Source organism: Monopterus albus, unplaced genomic scaffold (assembly GCF_001952655.1).
Source record: "Monopterus albus unplaced genomic scaffold, M_albus_1.0 scaffold76.1, whole genome shotgun sequence".
NCBI lineage: Eukaryota > Metazoa > Chordata > Actinopteri > Synbranchiformes > Synbranchidae > Monopterus > Monopterus albus.
This window is the reverse complement of record NW_018127956.1, coordinates 2,101,862-2,119,646: the sequence shown is the minus strand read 5'-3', so window position 1 is coordinate 2,119,646 and position 17,785 is coordinate 2,101,862. Positions and strand designations below refer to the sequence as shown.

The 17,785-nt window shown below is 40.9% G+C and overlaps 2 protein-coding genes across 3 annotated transcripts in view; one reads left to right on the top strand and one right to left on the bottom strand.

Moving 5' to 3' along the window:
• Positions 1 to 9,569, top strand: part of arsg (arylsulfatase G) — a 14,432-nt gene extending 4,863 nt beyond the window's left edge. For both annotated transcript variants that reach the window (XM_020606351.1, XM_020606352.1), the window contains exons 3-12: positions 659 to 898; positions 1,052 to 1,287; positions 3,200 to 3,314; positions 3,516 to 3,662; positions 6,795 to 7,009; positions 7,089 to 7,169; positions 7,325 to 7,433; positions 7,768 to 7,888; positions 8,013 to 8,103; positions 8,915 to 9,569. In XM_020606351.1, the coding sequence (XP_020462007.1) occupies positions 672 to 898; positions 1,052 to 1,287; positions 3,200 to 3,314; positions 3,516 to 3,662; positions 6,795 to 7,009; positions 7,089 to 7,169; positions 7,325 to 7,433; positions 7,768 to 7,888; positions 8,013 to 8,103; positions 8,915 to 9,195 (1,623 nt within the window). In that variant the 5' untranslated portion in view covers positions 659 to 671 and the 3' untranslated portion in view covers positions 9,196 to 9,569. The remainder of the gene's footprint in view (positions 1 to 658; positions 899 to 1,051; positions 1,288 to 3,199; positions 3,315 to 3,515; positions 3,663 to 6,794; positions 7,010 to 7,088; positions 7,170 to 7,324; positions 7,434 to 7,767; positions 7,889 to 8,012; positions 8,104 to 8,914) is intronic.
• Positions 9,570 to 9,718: 149 nt separating this feature from the next.
• wipi1 (WD repeat domain, phosphoinositide interacting 1) lies at positions 9,719 to 17,669 on the bottom strand. Its single transcript, XM_020606355.1, has 12 exons — positions 17,268 to 17,669; positions 15,973 to 16,055; positions 15,205 to 15,374; positions 14,990 to 15,086; positions 13,781 to 13,875; positions 13,558 to 13,650; positions 13,405 to 13,475; positions 12,811 to 12,918; positions 12,327 to 12,491; positions 12,125 to 12,232; positions 11,891 to 12,030; positions 9,719 to 11,138 (listed from the first exon to the last, which is right to left on the bottom strand). Exons 1-12 carry the CDS (start codon positions 17,342 to 17,344, stop codon positions 11,017 to 11,019), a joined length of 1,329 nt encoding a protein of 442 aa, XP_020462011.1. The 5' UTR covers positions 17,345 to 17,669; the 3' UTR covers positions 9,719 to 11,016.
• Between the last annotated feature and the right edge of the window lie 116 nt (positions 17,670 to 17,785).

The window sequence follows — 17,785 nt, the reverse complement described above, 5'->3', positions numbered from 1 at the left end:
ATATATATACATACATATGCTCTGTCCCCACTGCTGTTCTGCATAGGGCTGAACCCCCTCAGCCAGATCATAACCAAGAGTGGTTACAGATACCGACTACAGAATGGAGCAACCATCAGCCACCTCCTCTACATGGATGACATCAAGCTGTATGCCAGGAGTGAACAAGACATCAACTCACTGATCTACACCACTAGGATCTACAGCCAGGACATCGAAATGTCATTCGGACTGGATAAGTGTGGTCAAATGGTAACAAGGAGAGGGAAGGTAGTCAGAACTGAGGGAATTGTACTACCAGAAGGCAACATAGCAGATGTTGAGGACAGCTACAAGTACCTTGGGATCCCGCAGGCAAATGGGAACCATGAAGAGGCTGCAAGGAGCAGCAACCACCAAGTACCTGCAGAGACTAAGGCAAGTCCTGAGAAGCCAGCTGAATGGGAAGAACAAAGTCTTCAGCACCTACGCCCTGCTGGTCATCAGGTCTAGCAGCCTAGAATAATGAAATGCCAGACTCTCTCTGGCATTAATTCTATGGGTTATTTATAAGTTTTTCTGTATCATGAATTTGTTGTACGGTATATTGTCATGTTCACAGTATGTCTGTATGCTGCGCTACCCTAGATTTAAATATGACCTATATAACTCTTTGCAGGGTTTGACCCAAAATGGCAGAGGCTTTGACCCTCTTTGTTCTGTCTGGGATGCTGCTGTGTGGGCTGCTACTCTGCACAGTGTCCCAGCATGGAGCCAGTGTTGAAAAGCCCAGGAAGAGGCCCAATTTCATCATCATACTGGCAGATGATATAGGCTGGGATGACCTGGATGCTAATAAGCCTGGAGAGAAGGCAAACAACACACCAAACCTGAATCTGATGGCCAAGCAAGGACTAAGGTGAAGAATTTATTTTTAGTATCATATCTGATAGCGTGTGTGTGTATATATATATACTACATAAATGACAAGATATTGAATGAGTTTGGATGACATGATGTTTTACACACTTAATCCTTCTCTAAACTATAAAAAAATTGTTCTTTTTTCCAGATTGACAGACTTCCATTCCCCAGCATCAACGTGCTCCCCATCCCGTGCTGCCATCCTGACAGGCCGTTATGGTCTCAGAAATGGGGTGACTCATAACTTTGCAGTGGACTCTGTAGCTGGCCTGCCTCTCTCTGAAGTTACATTGCCCCAGCTTCTACAGACGGCGGGCTATTACACTGCTATGATCGGGAAATGGCATCTGGGCCACAATGGACCATACAGTCCAACTAACAGAGGTACAGTAAGTAGGAGCTTGAGATTTACACCCCAAATTTATCATGACCCAACTTAAGATTCGAGCCCCAGATCAGACAGGAGTTTCTCAAAAAGACTTGTGAATTTTGATTAAAGCACAGAAACCTTCCCTGTGAAGCAATGGACACATTTAAAATATTCATTTAATTTTGATGCCTTTTGTATCTTTTGGTAAGCCCACACGACAAACAAACAGCCTTTTGTAAACATAAAGGTAAGTAAATAAAGTTATCTGACCTCCAAACCAGATGGGGAAACTGGCTCGCTATAGGCGCAAGTTGAAATGAGAAGGGTAGAGTTTAAATATGAACAGAGTGTGTACAGGTTATATCTACACTGGCTTCAGAAAGTGTTCAGATTCTTTCTCTTTTTGCGCATGTATTGTAGCGATCTTTGTTCTAAAATGAATAAAACGTTATATGACAAAAACAAGATGCAGATTTCAAACAAAAAGAAATAAATTGTACATGCCACATGAAATTGTGCGATAAGAGGCAACTCATGCTTAATTATGTATTGTACATCATAGTTCCTGTTCAGGGCTGCTTTCCAGACTTTTCCAACCATATTGAGTGTGTGAGCGAGCATCAGCCTCACTACAGGGGACAGTAAACAGGTTCAGTAATCAACTCTCTGCAGCTGTGACCTGTAAGAAGACACTCTTGCACCCGACTCTTTGCCGTCAGCTGACTCAACACCCACCCCCCACTAACAGTCAATGGCATAGTCATCATTGCAGGATCACTGCAGTAGTGACTCTGTGGTGCTCATACAAAGAATGCTGTGATCTTAGTGAGATGGTGTGACACTCAGGACATGCATACTATAGCCATTTTCACACATGAACTCTGAACTATGTTCATGGAATTGGGCCTGGACTTTGTTAAAAGTTGCCCCTTCACACATGCAGCGCATAACAGACATTGGTTTATGTACCAGGGTTGTGCCTGGTTAGAGCTCACAGGAGGTGGGATATGACGCGGTCACATAGCCAATTTGTAACTTGGTTGTAAACAGCCGAGTCTGTTGCCCTGCCCGAAGATTCTGGTGCTGGCTCTTAACGACAGAAGTTCCTGAATCATGTTGTCTCCAGTTTGACATTTTCATTGGTGTCTTCATTGTAAATGATGGTTTTTCTTACCATCACCATGTCTGTATTCTTCCAGTTTCAATCAGGACACACAATAGAATGTCATCAACATGCTCTCTAGCTCCAGACTACATGCCACTGTATTCTTACACGGGCTCACTCCATCTCACTTGGACCTTACGTGGACTTTGTACTAGGGAGCTGGCAGTAAAGTCCACGTAAGGTCTGGGTCAGCTGACTCGGACTCACATACAGCTCCCCCAGGTAATGTCCAGAGAATTTCAGGGTCCTAGTGCATGTCTGAAAAGGGCTTAAGCCTACTAATGATATCCCTGTACTTTGTAGACCTGTGACCCAGTTAGATCCATGTGAGCCCTTTGAAACTGAACCTCAACAGCACTTACAGCCTGAATGCTTGACACCCAAGCATTTGGCACATGCAGTGCACTACCACCACATATCTACCTTATAATGTGACCAGTTGGAGTGGAACATTGCACTGTCATATCTGTCATATCCACTGTAATACCAGCTATTGGACTCTGGTAAAAATTGTTAACATCAACATTTGTATCCCAATAACCGATAACTTAAACACTTACTACATTATATACAATATAACCTGCACCTTAATAGTGATGAGTGAGCATTACTTCAAAGGTTTATGGTTACCATAAATGAAACTCTGATTAAAAGGCCAGTGTTATTTATGGGGTTGATGGATAAAAATACACATTACTGTTATGTCCGCAAACCTGACAATTACAGCTTTAAACACAACATTGTCCTCGTCTCCTGGACAGGTTTTGACTACTACTTAGGTATTCCATACAGTAATGACATGGGCTGCACTGACACACCAGGATATAATCTGCCCCAGTGCATCCCCTGTGATGAGGATGAAACTCAAGTCTTCAGGTGTGGTTCTGTTCTCCTACTGTAACACTACAACCTCAGGCCATATTGAGCTGTTCTAATGTTCTGGTATATGTTCAAATACATACTTGTTTCTTAATGTTTCACCTCCCTAAGTAATTTGTGAGTTACTTGACAGCCTTAAATCAGACAAACACACACATTTATTATGTTCTATTGTTTCCTATTGTTCTCATGATCTAGATTGAAGAGGAGCCTACATGAAGGCTGTTATTCTAAAGTGGGCCTTCCTCTGATTGAAAACATCAGTATTGCGGAGCAGCCGCTGGACCTGTGGACATTAACAGAGCGATACAGGTCTACTGCAGTCAGGATAATACACACTGCAAGGTACAGTACAGCTACAAAGATACAGAATTACCAGAGGTAGAAAGTAAATAAATACATTTACTCAAGTACTGTACTTAAGTACAGTTTTGAGGTATCTGTACTTGAGTATCCAATCCAACAATATGAAATATATTCATGTGAAATTAGCTTTTCTGCATAATGAGCGCTTTTACTTTTAGTACTTTAAGTATATTTTGATTATAATACTTTTGTACTTTTATTTAATAACATTTTGAATGTAGGACTAGGGGGAGAGCACAAACATGTTATGACAAATGGTTAATTGACCACGCAGCTATTGCATGATACTGGTGTTTGTATTATTTTATCCATCCCATTTAGTACGTCAGTGAGCAAAGGCTATATAACAGAAACTCTTGTCTGTGTAACAAACCACAGTCCAAAATGATCATACAGTTGAATCAACACTCTATATTGCAGGACTGTAGTTTAGACTGTTTTAGACTGCCATTCCTAATAAACTGACCACTAAGTATAAATGAATTCATTCATATCTACAACAGTAAGTCACAACATAGACCCAATGATAATTGTAAAATCTAAACAAATATGAAGAAATGCCTGTCTTTAATTACTAGGTGAAATTTATACATAATGAACACTGAGATCAGTCACAATTTCTCATTCAGCCTCACTCTTACTGTAGATGTTGACTCACAGCTGGCAGCTACAGGTGTACAGGGAGGTGTGTGGGAGCTGCTCTGGGAGGTCCACCAATCCACTATCCGGTTGTGTTGCTTTTTACTCACTGAGATTTTATGGCACTGCAGTAACAAACATAGTTGTTGTCAGTTTGAGCAATAAGTTTCATGTTACCCAAGCTCTCTGCCTGCTGTCCGGTGTGGGTGGAGAAGCCTTTTCATCGCTACCACTCCTCTTTTTGTTCAGAGTTGTATCAGTTTTTTTCCTTCTAGCTCAGCTAACTACCTCTAGCCAAAAAGCTACCTGCTGACATGCTACTGGTAGGATATGGAGCGGGAGAAGGAGGACGATGTGGGCCGGTGGGCTGATCAAAAAAAGCCTGTTTCAGGTGGACAGGTGAAAGTCTAGACCACCATATAACTGTTAATAGGAGAATTAAATACTTAAGGTGTGAAATATGACGTGATACTGAAAAAGAGAGAGTGCAGCACTGGCTGGGTACTGGATCTCTGGAGGCAGAGCTCATCTCTGGTGGGTCCACATGAAAACGACTTTTACTGAACTTAACTATACAACCTGTGTAACCTCATTCCAGAGTGTATGCCTCTGTTTTGCATCACAATGTTGTCAACAGACTCATCAGCAGGCCCAGGGCAAAACGTACTTACATTCTAAAGCTCTACTTTCTTTTCTAAATGTACAGAAACTATGCAGAGGTGTTGTCGGAATGCTGTGGGCGCTGATTCCATTTGGGCCTGCTCATCTTGTCCGCTTCTTTTTATACAGTCAGTGTGTATGAACTTGAGAACTCAAATGTAATATGGTCCAGAAGAGACTGCTGAGGAAGTGAAACATGTTAGTCAATAGGGGTTGAAACAGCCACTCGACCACACTATGGTCAGTTTTTCAAAATCTTTGGTGCAGTGTAGTCTCCCATGGCAAGTGAGACCTGATTGTGGCAGGAATAAAATAACTTTATTTTGGTGGCTATGAAAATGTAAGGTCACTATCCCCTTTACTCAAGTCTAAGAAGTCATGGTTCATACTCCACTAACTTGTATACCATAAGAGAAACAATAATACACAATTAAATGTGCCAGCGAATGGGAGAGTATTCATATGGAAGTTCAGTACATGAGTTAAATGATGTTTACCCATTATTTGGCCCCAAAAGGGGTGTCAGGCCATGCCATCATAAACCTTCAGCCTTGATACTCTAGTCAGAATCTGAGATGATTTGGAGTCCTGTTTTGTTTTTGCCAGTACTCAGCTGTTGCTACAGAGCGATGTTGCATCATGTAAGATTAACAGAGGACATACTTGTGCTGTGGCCTATTCTGGGAAACACAAAAAGGACAGATCAGGTATATCAGCAGCATGTGATGACATTTGTACCCACCTGTGGTTAATTTCCTTTCGAAGGCAGCACTGGAGGGGAAAAGTGCTACAATGACTCCATAGTTTGACCATCAGTATGTCTTCCATGTTCATTGTAATAAAGTAATATGTCACCCAAATATAGTCATATGGCTGTTGAACTGTATATATTTTGTCTTTGGCTAGAGAGCTAGGTCTTAGTCTCTTGTTGATACTGTCTAAAAAAGATAAAACAATGCGAACCCTACCAGTAAATGAACTCTGGGAATAGGAGCGACCAGACCTAGTGGTAGATGAGGTTATCTGGATCCTATTTTCCTGATGGTGTACTATATACTATGGACTCCATTAAAATAGCCCTACATTGAGTACTACCTTAGTGAAAAGCTGCATGCTGTTGAGTGTGTTAAGGAGTTTACCCTGCAGAAGTTATTTAATAATTTTCCAAAATATAATACACATGCCATTTCAATGCAAGCAGGCTTTTATAAAATGTGCTTACATGGTGGTGAGAATACTGGTAGTAGTAAAGTGCAGAACGTTTGTGTGTTTGTGTGTGTTGGAGGGACAGGAGGAGGGCAGTGAACCCTGCTGTTTGCAGCTGCCTGTGAAAGATAACATGCCTTCATGCTATAATATGAGGTCATGTGAACTAGTGTAGTGGTTATCAGTCATGTGCTGTCAAGACCCAAAAGTATGTGCTTTCATTCAGTGAAGTAATTTAAGTGACTAATGTTGGGTTCCAGATACGTCAGTGAAGAAAAATAAAATGACAACATCGGCTTTAAAGTAGAAAAAATGACCCATTGTGCACATTTATACCACATGAATGTCACACACCTGATTACATCCACGAAATATATGCCAGTTCAGTATTATATGTCAGGGTAGACATCAGGACATGTCATGATATCAGGAAAAGCCATAATTAAAGTCACTGATAATGGCCAAGACAAGTCAAAATGTCTGAAAGAAATTTAGAACTGTTCATATCTGATGGTATTTGTTTAAAAACATCTGCCTGTGAGCAAATATTGTTTCAAAGCAGCATAGCTCAGTGTTTTCTGACAGTTTTATTAATTGTCTTTGCAGGGAACAAGGACAGCCGTATCTGCTCTATATAGCGCTGGCTCACATGCATGTTCCCCTGGCCCCTCCACTCCCTCCACATGCCTCCTCCACCACCCATCATCCAGATGATGGCAGAGTGTACGCCGCCAGCCTGCGAGAGATGGACAACCTGGTGGGGGCAGTAAAGAACGCTTCTGATGTCACAGACAAAGACCACACTCTCATCTGGTTCACCGGTTGGTGTTCTTTGCCCCTAATAGTGTAATTATCCTAAAAAGCCTTAATTGCATTCTTATGGGTGTGTATTGAATTTAGGTGACAACGGTCCTTGGGAACAGAAGTGTCAGTATGCAGGAGGTGTGGGACCTTTCAAAGGAACATGGCAAACCAGCAGAGGTATAAAAATAAACTTCCTTAGAAACTGAGCTCCTTTCATGCATGCTTTACTTATGTATTTAATTAGACTGTTAGTTTCTGGAGCTCCTGTACATTTTGCTGCTGTGAATCCTTATTGTGTATAGTCATCTTACAGTCAGGTGCCTATATGTAAGGTGGAGGCTCAGCTAAGCAGACCACCTGGGAAGGAGGTCACAGGGTGCCAACAGTGCTGTACTGGCCTGGGAGGATCCCTGCAAACACCACCAACTCCGCCCTGCTCAGGTGCTCCCATTAAACCAACCATGCAGAGACTGCTTTAAATCCCTCAAATGCTTAGGTCCTGTTTTTACATTATAGACCCTATGTGTACACAGAGACTCAGTAATACCATGTTAATGAGGCATAGTACTAGTACACTAGACAGGAAAATGCATGCAGAGCCATTATCCATGCTAGCAACATTGCTCTGAGTCCATCAATTGGTAAGTTCTCCACTTTGGTCCAGACCGAAATGTCTCAGTACCTGCTGTATTTTTGGCTTTTACTAAAATAGCTTGACAACTGTTTGCAAATGCAGTTTGGTCCAATCCTGTCTTCTCTTTTTGCCCTCTTGCAGTGGTATGGACATCTTCCCAACCCTTTTGTCCCTGGCAGGGATAACCCCCCCACCCGACAGACGTTATGATGGCATTGACGCCACAAATATCCTGCTGTATGGTGAACAAACTGGTCATGAGGTACTAACTAACTAGTTTTTAATCTTTGGTTTGTTAAAAAAAAAAAAATTCTTGTGTTGTCCGTGAGGGTGCGCATTAGATTCTTGTTATAGACATCAGTTCTTGTATTTTTATTTTTTTGCAGTTTCTTTTCCATCCCAACAGTGGTGCTGCAGGATCGTTTGGTGACCTGCAGACAGTTCGAAGAGGCAAACATAAAGCTTTCTATATCACAGGTGTGGTTCAAATACAGATCACACATGTCCTCAGTCCTAATGGAGTCACATTACATGACAGTCGGGCATACTGTATTACAGATGTAATGACATGTTAATTACTTTGCTTCTGCAGTGCTGCTTGTCATTGTGGTAGAGAGCATGTAGCACATGATACCAACATGTTGGATTAGTTTTCAAGATCAAAGATTTTTATTGTCAGTTCACTACATGTGCAGGACATACAGAAAATCAAAATACTGTGTCTCTCTTACCTGGTATTGAAAGCCATACCATTTAGGAAACTAAAATAGAATAAAAGTAGAATAAAAATAGACTAAAAAGAATAAGAAAACTAAGTCAAAGTGATTAGGATAAAACTAAACGGTACAACCTAATAGGCTATGACTCAAACCATGTAGAGTCAGTGACAGTAGTGCAAATAGTAACAAGAAGATTGTCAGATGGTTGTGACATTGAGGTGCACAAGGACAGTAGTGCAAATGACCAACAGCAGCAGATATGGCAGTAAAAACAGTCAGATTTACATATAATATAACAAGAAGGGGGCAGAGGTAGTCTTTTTATGTTCTGTGTTCTATAGTTTGATGACTTGTCTAGTTTTTTTGGGCAGACATATTGTCTGAGCATGAATCCATATAATAACTTCATTCTCATAGCGAGAAGAATATACTGAATAACAGTGAGCTTCTTGAAAGTACTATAATAAAGATAAGAGTTTACAGTTTATCACAAAAAAACACTCAAATGTGAGAGAAACAGGCTAAAAACTAATACACACACACACACACACATCCCTGTCCCCTTGTAGGTTCAGCTAAGGCATGTGGTGGTGCAACTGGAAGGCAGCAGCTCCATGACCCACCACTGATATTTGACTTGGAGCATGACAACGCTGAGGAAACACCCCTGGAAGCTGGGACACCTGAGTACCAGGCCGTAGCAGAGAGCATCGCCCGCAAGAGGGAGGAGCTGTTATGGGACATAGCCACCGACAGGTCTGTGTCCACAGCAGACTACAGCACAGACCAATCAGCCGCACCGTGCTGTGACCTGAGACAGGCCGTCTGCCGCTGTCGCAAGCTGGGCTGAGGGTGAAAAGTCACACACTGACACTGTCACAAAAAGCTGAAAGAGAAGCATGCAGATATAAGCAAACATATAGGGAGAACTGTAACTCCTTTGGATGTGCTTGGCTGTTTATTTGTAGAATGTGTTTTTAGGTGGTTCAATGTCCAAATGCAGCAGGGGGCATGCAAACAATCAGAGAGAGCAAAGAGAGGCAGATAGCCAGACTTTGACCAGTTAGTGAATAAAGCCAGGGTGAGGTGGTTCTCTATGAGATGAGCTATATGGAAAAATATAAGATCTCTCTAACCACAAAAACAGTTCAAATGTGCTACTATTTATGAATTGGTTTGTTGCAGAACAACTGAAAGCCACATTGTTTGAACATTTGGCAGTTTCAAGATACTGACGTCTAAAATGTCCAAATACAGAGCTTTATTATTATTTTTATAGATATTTGATTAGATTTAATATCTGATTTAAACATTCACACTGTAAATGATGCTGTTTTTAAAATCAGAAACAGACAGTGCAGAGGTTAAATCACTTGTCAGCTTTAATGAGTCTCTGTTGTAAACGTCCAGTACTGAACAGCTCAATGCAGCACATGGGTGTCCTAATAGCGCCACCTTTTGGCAATTCAATGGTATTACCATGTTACTTATTACAACAGTGCTATATATAAATGTTGTATATACACATTATAGACACAGTAAAAATTCTCACTATATATTTACGCATGGAAAGTCTATGCGTTGATGTGTAACATTTTGCAAAATAATATTTAATACATCAAGGTAAAAATGACTTACATGTTAACATATTCAGCATCATGTTGAAAATAAAAAGGTCTTCAGGATATCACTGAAATTCAAGGACCTGTAACTTTGTCACATACAGCTCGTCATCACTCGGTTCACATTGTTCTCCTCCCACAGAGCCAAGTGTTCCAGACGTTTTATCAGATTACATTTTGTGACTCTGCTTTTAGTCTCCTCTGTCACTACCATATTTAGTATCACAGCTGCATCTGCAAGTCATATAATACTTACTGAATGCATCATGATTTAAATAGTGTGTCACGCTTACAACATCTTTTCCTTTTTGAGAGAACCACTGCTCCTCTCCCGAAGTATGACACGTCCATTGATAAGCTCTCCAAGTCCTGAGGCCTGACTGACAAAAATGTCTCATGGTAGCTCTTCAGACATTTCTGACTCCAGTTCCTAAGATTTGTAAGTGACAGAAAGCAAGACATATACTTAATAATTAAAACAACTGTTGTTTGCCTGCACATAGGTGTAAGAAGAAACTTCTAAAATGACCTCTGAGGTGGCTGAAGAGCATTTTTGTGAATCTGGCCTCTGGTTACTCTTGTCTCTTTGTCCCTTGGTATATCCAGCCTCCAAACACATGCTCATCTGGTTGTTTCCACAATAACACTGGGCAATAATAATGTCATTGTGCTGTCATCATTATTTAAAACAGGGTTAAAATGGTTTTATGGCATTACATGGGAGTTAACAGTGGGACTCTTCAGACTAGGCTACAGTCTGTCAAATCCAAGCCGAGATGCTCTGAATGTATTGAATGGACATTTCACTCTTTTTTGTGTTTTTTTTAAATTGTTTTTCCTCATAAAAAATGAGAGGGATGCAGAATACAGAAACACTAAGTAACTTTCTGGCAAAATGTGACCCTAGGCCAGCAGGGATACATGTGCAAGGATGGGTGTGTCACGCTGTTTCAACATGTCAGGAATATTTTTGTCCATCCTCCTTGTTCAAAACAAACAAGTCTGATTGTTGGACAAGGAAGGGAAGATTTTCTTGGGAGGGGGTCTGGTCAATTACTCTGGTTGCCGACTGGAGGAAACTCGTTCTCGTCATCCAGACAGACAGGACCCTCAGCAAATTCATGCTCGGGGATGACCTCACCCTTCTGAGCTCCACCGTCCTCAGAGTAACCTGGGAACAGGAGGAAGAGTTGCAGAGAAAGTTTATAACTGTTCTGATACTAAAGTATCCTTAGGTCCACTGTAGATTCTTCTAGCATCAGCTGCTTTGTCTTTCTTTGGTACACCTTTTGATTTACAGGCTTCAGCTTAGACTGGATTCACAAAACTTAAGCAAACTCAACTTTATAGGTGTTTTAGGTACTTTGAAATTGGTGAGATGACACTTGTCAAATGTTTTTGTAACTCAACTTCAGAAAAGTCTTTAGACATTAGTTTACACTTTCAGCCAAAAGTTACTCTCCCACATTCATCAGACAGCATTAGATATTTTTTCTAATCATATCTTAAAACTTGATATATTACTGATAATACCTGCAAGCTAATGTAAAGGTATTGCTGTTGTATCAGATAATTGTGATGACGATTTTCTTAAAATCTTCCAAATATGAATCACTGGATGTTTAAAATTAAAACATGTGACATTCATTTTCAGAAAATACTTTTTGTATAATTTTGTAAGATCAGAGCTACATTTTGTTTTCACTTTAGTTAGTATGTCTAGCTGTGTAGGCAAAAAGCTCTGTGGTTTAAAGAGGTTCTCAGGTGTTACATTAGTTAAAACATTGCACAAACAGTATAAAAGCTTGAAAAATGTAGTGCATAGTGCACATTGGGGCTGAAGGAGTAGCTGCTGAGTATCCAGTCCAGGATGCTGGTTTTCATCGGTTTATGCATAGCGGTACCATACACCATACACCATACCCATGAGAGTGTTGGAGGAGGGCAGGGCTGAAGGTAGAGCCACAGTAGCAGCGTATGATTGGCTGGCTGGTTGGGGAGGGACATCTTCAGGCTTCTCCTCTTTCTTCTGTTCCATCTGCTCCTCACTGGAGTCAAACAGCCTGCAGGAACAGAATACATAAAGGCTTAACAAAATGACAACACCTGACACGGTGTGATAAAGCAAGTGGAAACCAAGCCTAGTAAGACACTCACTTGTGCTTTTGGACAAGGACACACTCGCCTCCATCCTGTGGGTCCACATTGTAGATGTAAAGATACCCATCTGAGGATGCCACCAGCAGGCGAGGGAGCTTTTGAATTCTGTCAAAGCACACACAAGATGTGAATGAACCTACACATACATGCACTTTTTAAAAACATACCCATCTTGTCTCTCTTTCTCACTCTGCCTTACATGGCCAGGGCGCAGATGTTCTTTAGACCGAACATGTTGAGTCGCACAGTGGCAAAGGCTCTGTCCTGATGCATCATGTCGGACACCTGGGCAGGCAAGTAGGTGCTGGCTGCTGTGAACATTTTGCCCACGTACGCTGACCATGTAGGAGACTCCTCCTCTTGGCTGGAACAAGAACATGTTTAAAGGTGCAAAGATAAATCACCACTAGAGACATGGGAGTTTTTTCCTGTATAATTACAAAAAAGTTGAATTTAATCAGAACATTACTGGATTGCTTTACATTGGAGATGTAACAGAGGGTGTTGGTCCTCTGATGCATTGTCTGTAAACAATGTAGACTTATAATACAGAGAAATCATCTTTATTATTTTTGGGGGGTATTATGCAAATTAATATGCTCAAAAGGAAGATTTTTTTTTAATTAAATCCCCCATTGACATAAAATACCAGGGTGTATTTTGGCCTGGGTGAAAGTACTTACCTGGGGCTGTGCTGCTCCAATTTAAAGATATGGACTGTCTCAGTGTTACTGGAGGCACAGAGGAACTGAGCCTCTGCACTGAAGGACAGTGAACTAATGCTAACATATCTGACACACAGACAACAGATGGGAAACAACAAAACAAGCAAGATTAGGTGAACATAGTTTACTGAAAACATTAAATACAAGGATGTACTACAGAAACGCATGACTGATGTTTCAGAAGTGATCAGCCCATTTACTGTATAAGCATAATTTAAGACCATATTTAGCCTAAATGTACACTTTTGTACACATTTTGGATCTACCATATTGTCTGAGTGCTAAAAGGTTTTAAGTGAGAGTCACCTATTCAGATGTTTCCACCACTGAGCTGCTCACATAGGCTAGCAGTCTTAATTGCTGATACTGGGTCAAAGACAGTGGAAGCTACAGTAAGTGTCTTCCATACCTTAACACTAACTTTTGAGAAATTTGAACCGCTGTCATTAGCTCTTTTTAACCTCTGACATACAACAACTATGAATCATTTTGTCCATACAATATGCTTGACCCTAGTTTCTCATTAAACTACACAAAAATATGAACAATAACCTTTTCATCCCTCGCCGAAATTCAAACAGTTTCTGTCCTTCGGGAATGCTGAAAACTCTGATGACAGTGCCCTGTAGTGTAGAAAATGGTCAAACAGATGCTGGTGGGGAATAAAAGAGAAGGAGGGATAAAAAAAAGGAATCAAGTCCTCACTTTCTCTGAAGCGCTGGCCAGTTTGGTGCCAGAGGCACTGAAGGTGAGAGCTGCCAGGGGACTGTCATGGGCCTGGATCAGCGTCACAGTGCTCTACAGGGGCAAACAAGCACTTTCTAATGACATCAGCACAGCGCTGCTTTCCCCCATGGGGTTTGTAGGAAACATGACAACAGCTGCATATTTGCTTTGTTGCTATGTTAGAGTTTAAATGCAGCCTCACCAGGTTGTTGGCATCGTAGACTGTGATCTCTCCGATGGTGGTGCTGCCAGGGTATGCTAGGTAGTTACTGTGGTTGACAGAGAGAGTGCAGAGACCTACAAGGGAGTACCGAGAATAATTTTGGCAGTTTTTTATTTTATTTTGTTCTTCGTTCTTCTTCGTTTTTACCCATTTTTTTTATTCAACACTCCTATTGGAGCAGTTTTATTGTTTGTTTCACAATGGAGCTAGATTTGTATTTATATATGTACATATATATATATAAGGTATTTGTGATTATCTATCTGCTGGACCTATGAAAACTCCAAAATCAAAGATATCATTGGCTATTTTCACCCCAGTGATAGATACTCACTGTGTAATGTAGCCTGTTAGTAAAAAGTAGCCAATAAAAATGATACATCTTAATACAGAGTATGTTGCATTTTGTGTATCTATTTATTCTGCCATGCTGGTATTATGCATTTAGGCAAGGAACTTTCAGGCAACACTATACAAGTTCTGGAAGAAATGACACATTCTTCATGCACTCTTGCTCATTTCTGTAGTCTTAGTGCTAATAGCCTTATTTGGTGTGATATGACCAGTAGCTTCTGGTGGATAATCTTACCAAAATATATAGGTGGATATTGATTTACAACTGATATTACTGATAGTCAGTTTTCTGACTTTAAGACTCTTGTCTTGTTTGTGCCGTTATCACACTTCATATTTGCATTTACCATTATCCTGTTTCTTGTGGCTATAGTGGGATTTAATGTACACACTGTTTGTATTATTTATATACCGTATGTATATACACACTACCAGTCAACACTTTCCCATTGGATTAAATGTGAAAGTGTCCAAACCTTTGATTGGTAGTGTATCTGTGTAACATATTGAGTGTAAAGGTAAAAAGTCCAGCAACACTTGCAGTGTATAAAACAACTTTATTGTTAAGACCAATGCATTTTGGCTTGTACCCTTCATCAGGATCTGTTAAGTGTTAATAGACTCTTTGTTATGTGGTTCTAAGACATGCTCACTCTTTTTACTGATGAAGACTACAAGCCGATACGTGCTGGTCTTAACATTAAAGTTGCTCTATACAATACAAGTGTTGCTGGAAGTTTTGCTTTTCCAGTTTGTGTTTCCTTCATATATGCACCTTGGCAGTGGGCGAAGTTATGCCAGAAATTTCTGCTTTGCTTAACATCTTGAATGTACCTGAGGGGTTAGTGGGTGTGTTGAGCAGGGTCTTGAGAAGTTTCATGTCTTTGATATTGTGGATGTAGATAGATTCTTCCAAGCACACCACCAGCCGCTAATGTTGACGTGTGAGTGACAGCAACAAACAACAGGGAGATTAGCATAACCGATAATACTTGACCGCAAAAGCCAGAATAATTACAGGTATGAAGAGATCCAGTTCTTGTTTTTACCTGTCTGTTGAGCCTGACGGAGAGGATGTTGTTGGAATAGCTGTAGTTACAAATCTCTGTGCCCTTCTTGAAGTGGTAAACATTCATTCGCTGTGGCATGGACAGACTGACCACCACCACCAGACTGCTGGAGAAAAGACGTTCCACTATATACACGTCCGGACACTCAACTGAGAGAGGGACAAGAAACAGAAACCTTGGAAACTGCCAGGAGCTTCTAACTAATAAGCTCATGTCACCAGTGTGTGTAGAGCATATTCAGAAAGGCATGTCCTGCCTCTTCCTGTTGTTAACTTCCAATACAATTTGCTCCACTTTAATAGCTTTACTAATATTATACACTATGCTTTTTTGCTAACTACAGTAACCCATATTATATGAAAAGAAACTGCTGCATAATGAGAACACTACTGAGCTCCAACTTCCTCAAACTGACTCTAAACCTTCTCTTTTCTTGCAGCTTCTAACCCTTCCCCTGAGGCAAAATCTGTTTTCTAATCCCTTTTTCAACATGTTATGGTGCAGAGCAAACATGCTGTGTATGACTAAGGTGAACCTGAGCTCAAATAATACTGTACAGACTCCTGTTACCATGAAGCTATGTCACCCTAGGAAGGTGATGCTAATGTGTCACTGTGCACATATAATAAATAAGCTATCAAACATGCGTGGTTCATTGTGTTGATATGCCTCACCAGGGGAGCTGTCATGTGTCAATATACTCTTAATGTTGATGAGTAAACTAAAACTGAACAGTTTCCATCTTACCTCCCTCATGGATGCAGTCCAGTTTGTCCACAGCAGTGACTGAGAAAAGCCGGTAGCCTGTTTTAGTGCCCACTGACAGGGAACTACAGTAAAAACACACACACACACAAAACACAATGAGATATATCCACCGTTTATAACACAAAAAACAACACATTTTTAATCACAATGCTTAAACATTTATAAAACTGTTTCATGTAACAGGAAAAAAAGAAAATATATAAATAGAAAACTTTATTTTGTCTGTTATTATCTGAACATTTGAGTGAATGGATTTGGCTAAATGGAAGAGTAAACTGAAATTGAAAATCCATGCATACATACATTTTCTAGTATTGTACTGCACACACCTGATGCTTTATGCCATTGGATCTATGCTTGTTAGTTTCCTTTGAAGAAATGGTGCGAAATCAGATGACTGACATTGGTTTTGCTGTAATAGTAGCATGAGATCTGATCGACAGGAGGCAATTACCAGGTCAGATCCAGACTTTTCCACATTTGAGGAGGTGCTTTGAGGCCACAGAGTATATGTCTATCTCATCTTAATTAGACACAGAATTAATGCAGATTCCATTAAAATCTGTTAATTACCTCAAAGAAACTTGCCTTTTTTTAAATCATGGCTGAAAACGAAAAGGACATGATGACCGAGATAAGAAGCCCAGTTTGACTGTTTGGCCACAAGTTTAGTTTTACAGTGGAAGTCTGAGGAGATGCTTGTGTAAAGAAGCACACCTCTAAGTTAAGCAATCGGTCCGCATTTCTATGTTAATTCATTATTTACCCTCTTATAAGCCCTAATCTTGGTACAGTGGACACCTACATCACAGGGGCTAGTGGTTAACCATACTAGGGATTCGGGAAAACACCCATTTTTACCGGTTGTAAAGCTGCTTTCAGTAATATTGCTATTACTTCAGAAATGATCATACAACAGTATGTTAACTGATCAAGCATCTAGGAAGAGATAAGCAGGAGACGTGTGAGACACTTGAAAAGGCCTCCCTACATTCAGTTTGCTTATTAACTGACTAGGTAAATGTACAACAGGCCTTGATGAATAACACAGTGGCCTACCCCTTTCCCTGCCGGGACCCATCTAGAAGTTTAAGGCACACAAAAGCTCGTAGTTCCGTTCTGGACGCACACGTAACTCTTCCTAATCACAGACGTTTACACATTACCAGAAATTGAACCATACCGTGTAAATGCTGCTAAAATCATTATGCAATGATCTAGTGCATCAAGGAGATGACTGAGTTCATGTTGGGCCCGGCCCGTGGGTTGCTTACGTGGTATCCTGGTTAAACGAGGCACAGATGAAGCCTCGATGCATTCTGGAGTCGTCCGGTCCGTCTTGGGACTCCATCCGGCCGTCCAAAATCCCTTTCCTCTCGCTGCCTGAGGTCGGGGGCCTTGGGCTCGGGTCGATCCCCACCGGAACCCGCTTCCCCTGTTCTGTTCCGCGGCTCCAAGCGCCACGCTCACACTCTCCAGGAATGTCCGGTCAGACTCGGATGACATACATCACAAATTGAACTGTCCCGAACCTAAACAGGAGAAAAGATCCACGACAGCGCCTCCGTAACCAGTGGTTTCAGTCCACACTGTTATGATGATGTTATTAACTTCCAATATGCAGCCAGCAAAACAAAAACAGCTGATGGGAGGAAGCGTCACAGTTGTATCATGATTGGCTGAAGGTAACACGTCAAACGTTCGTCTCCGGCCTTTCTATTGGTCGAGCAGTTTAAAGCATCTGGTTGATTTGACACCACAATTGTCAATTAAACAAGATCCGCCTATTGGT

Bases quoted from the DNA above. Each gene is read 5' to 3' on its own strand.
- wipi1 (XM_020606355.1), bottom strand. From the start codon at position 17,344: ATGGAGTCCCAAGACGGACCGGACGACTCCAGAATGCATCGAGGCTTC. The intron at 13,476-13,557 runs GTGAGGACTTGA...TCTACACTACAG, and splicing joins TGGCCAGCGCTTCAGAGAAA to GGCACTGTCATCAGAGTTTT. The intron at 12,919-13,404 runs GTTATTGTTCAT...TCTGTGTGTCAG, and splicing joins TTTCGGCGAGGGATGAAAAG to ATATGTTAGCATTAGTTCAC.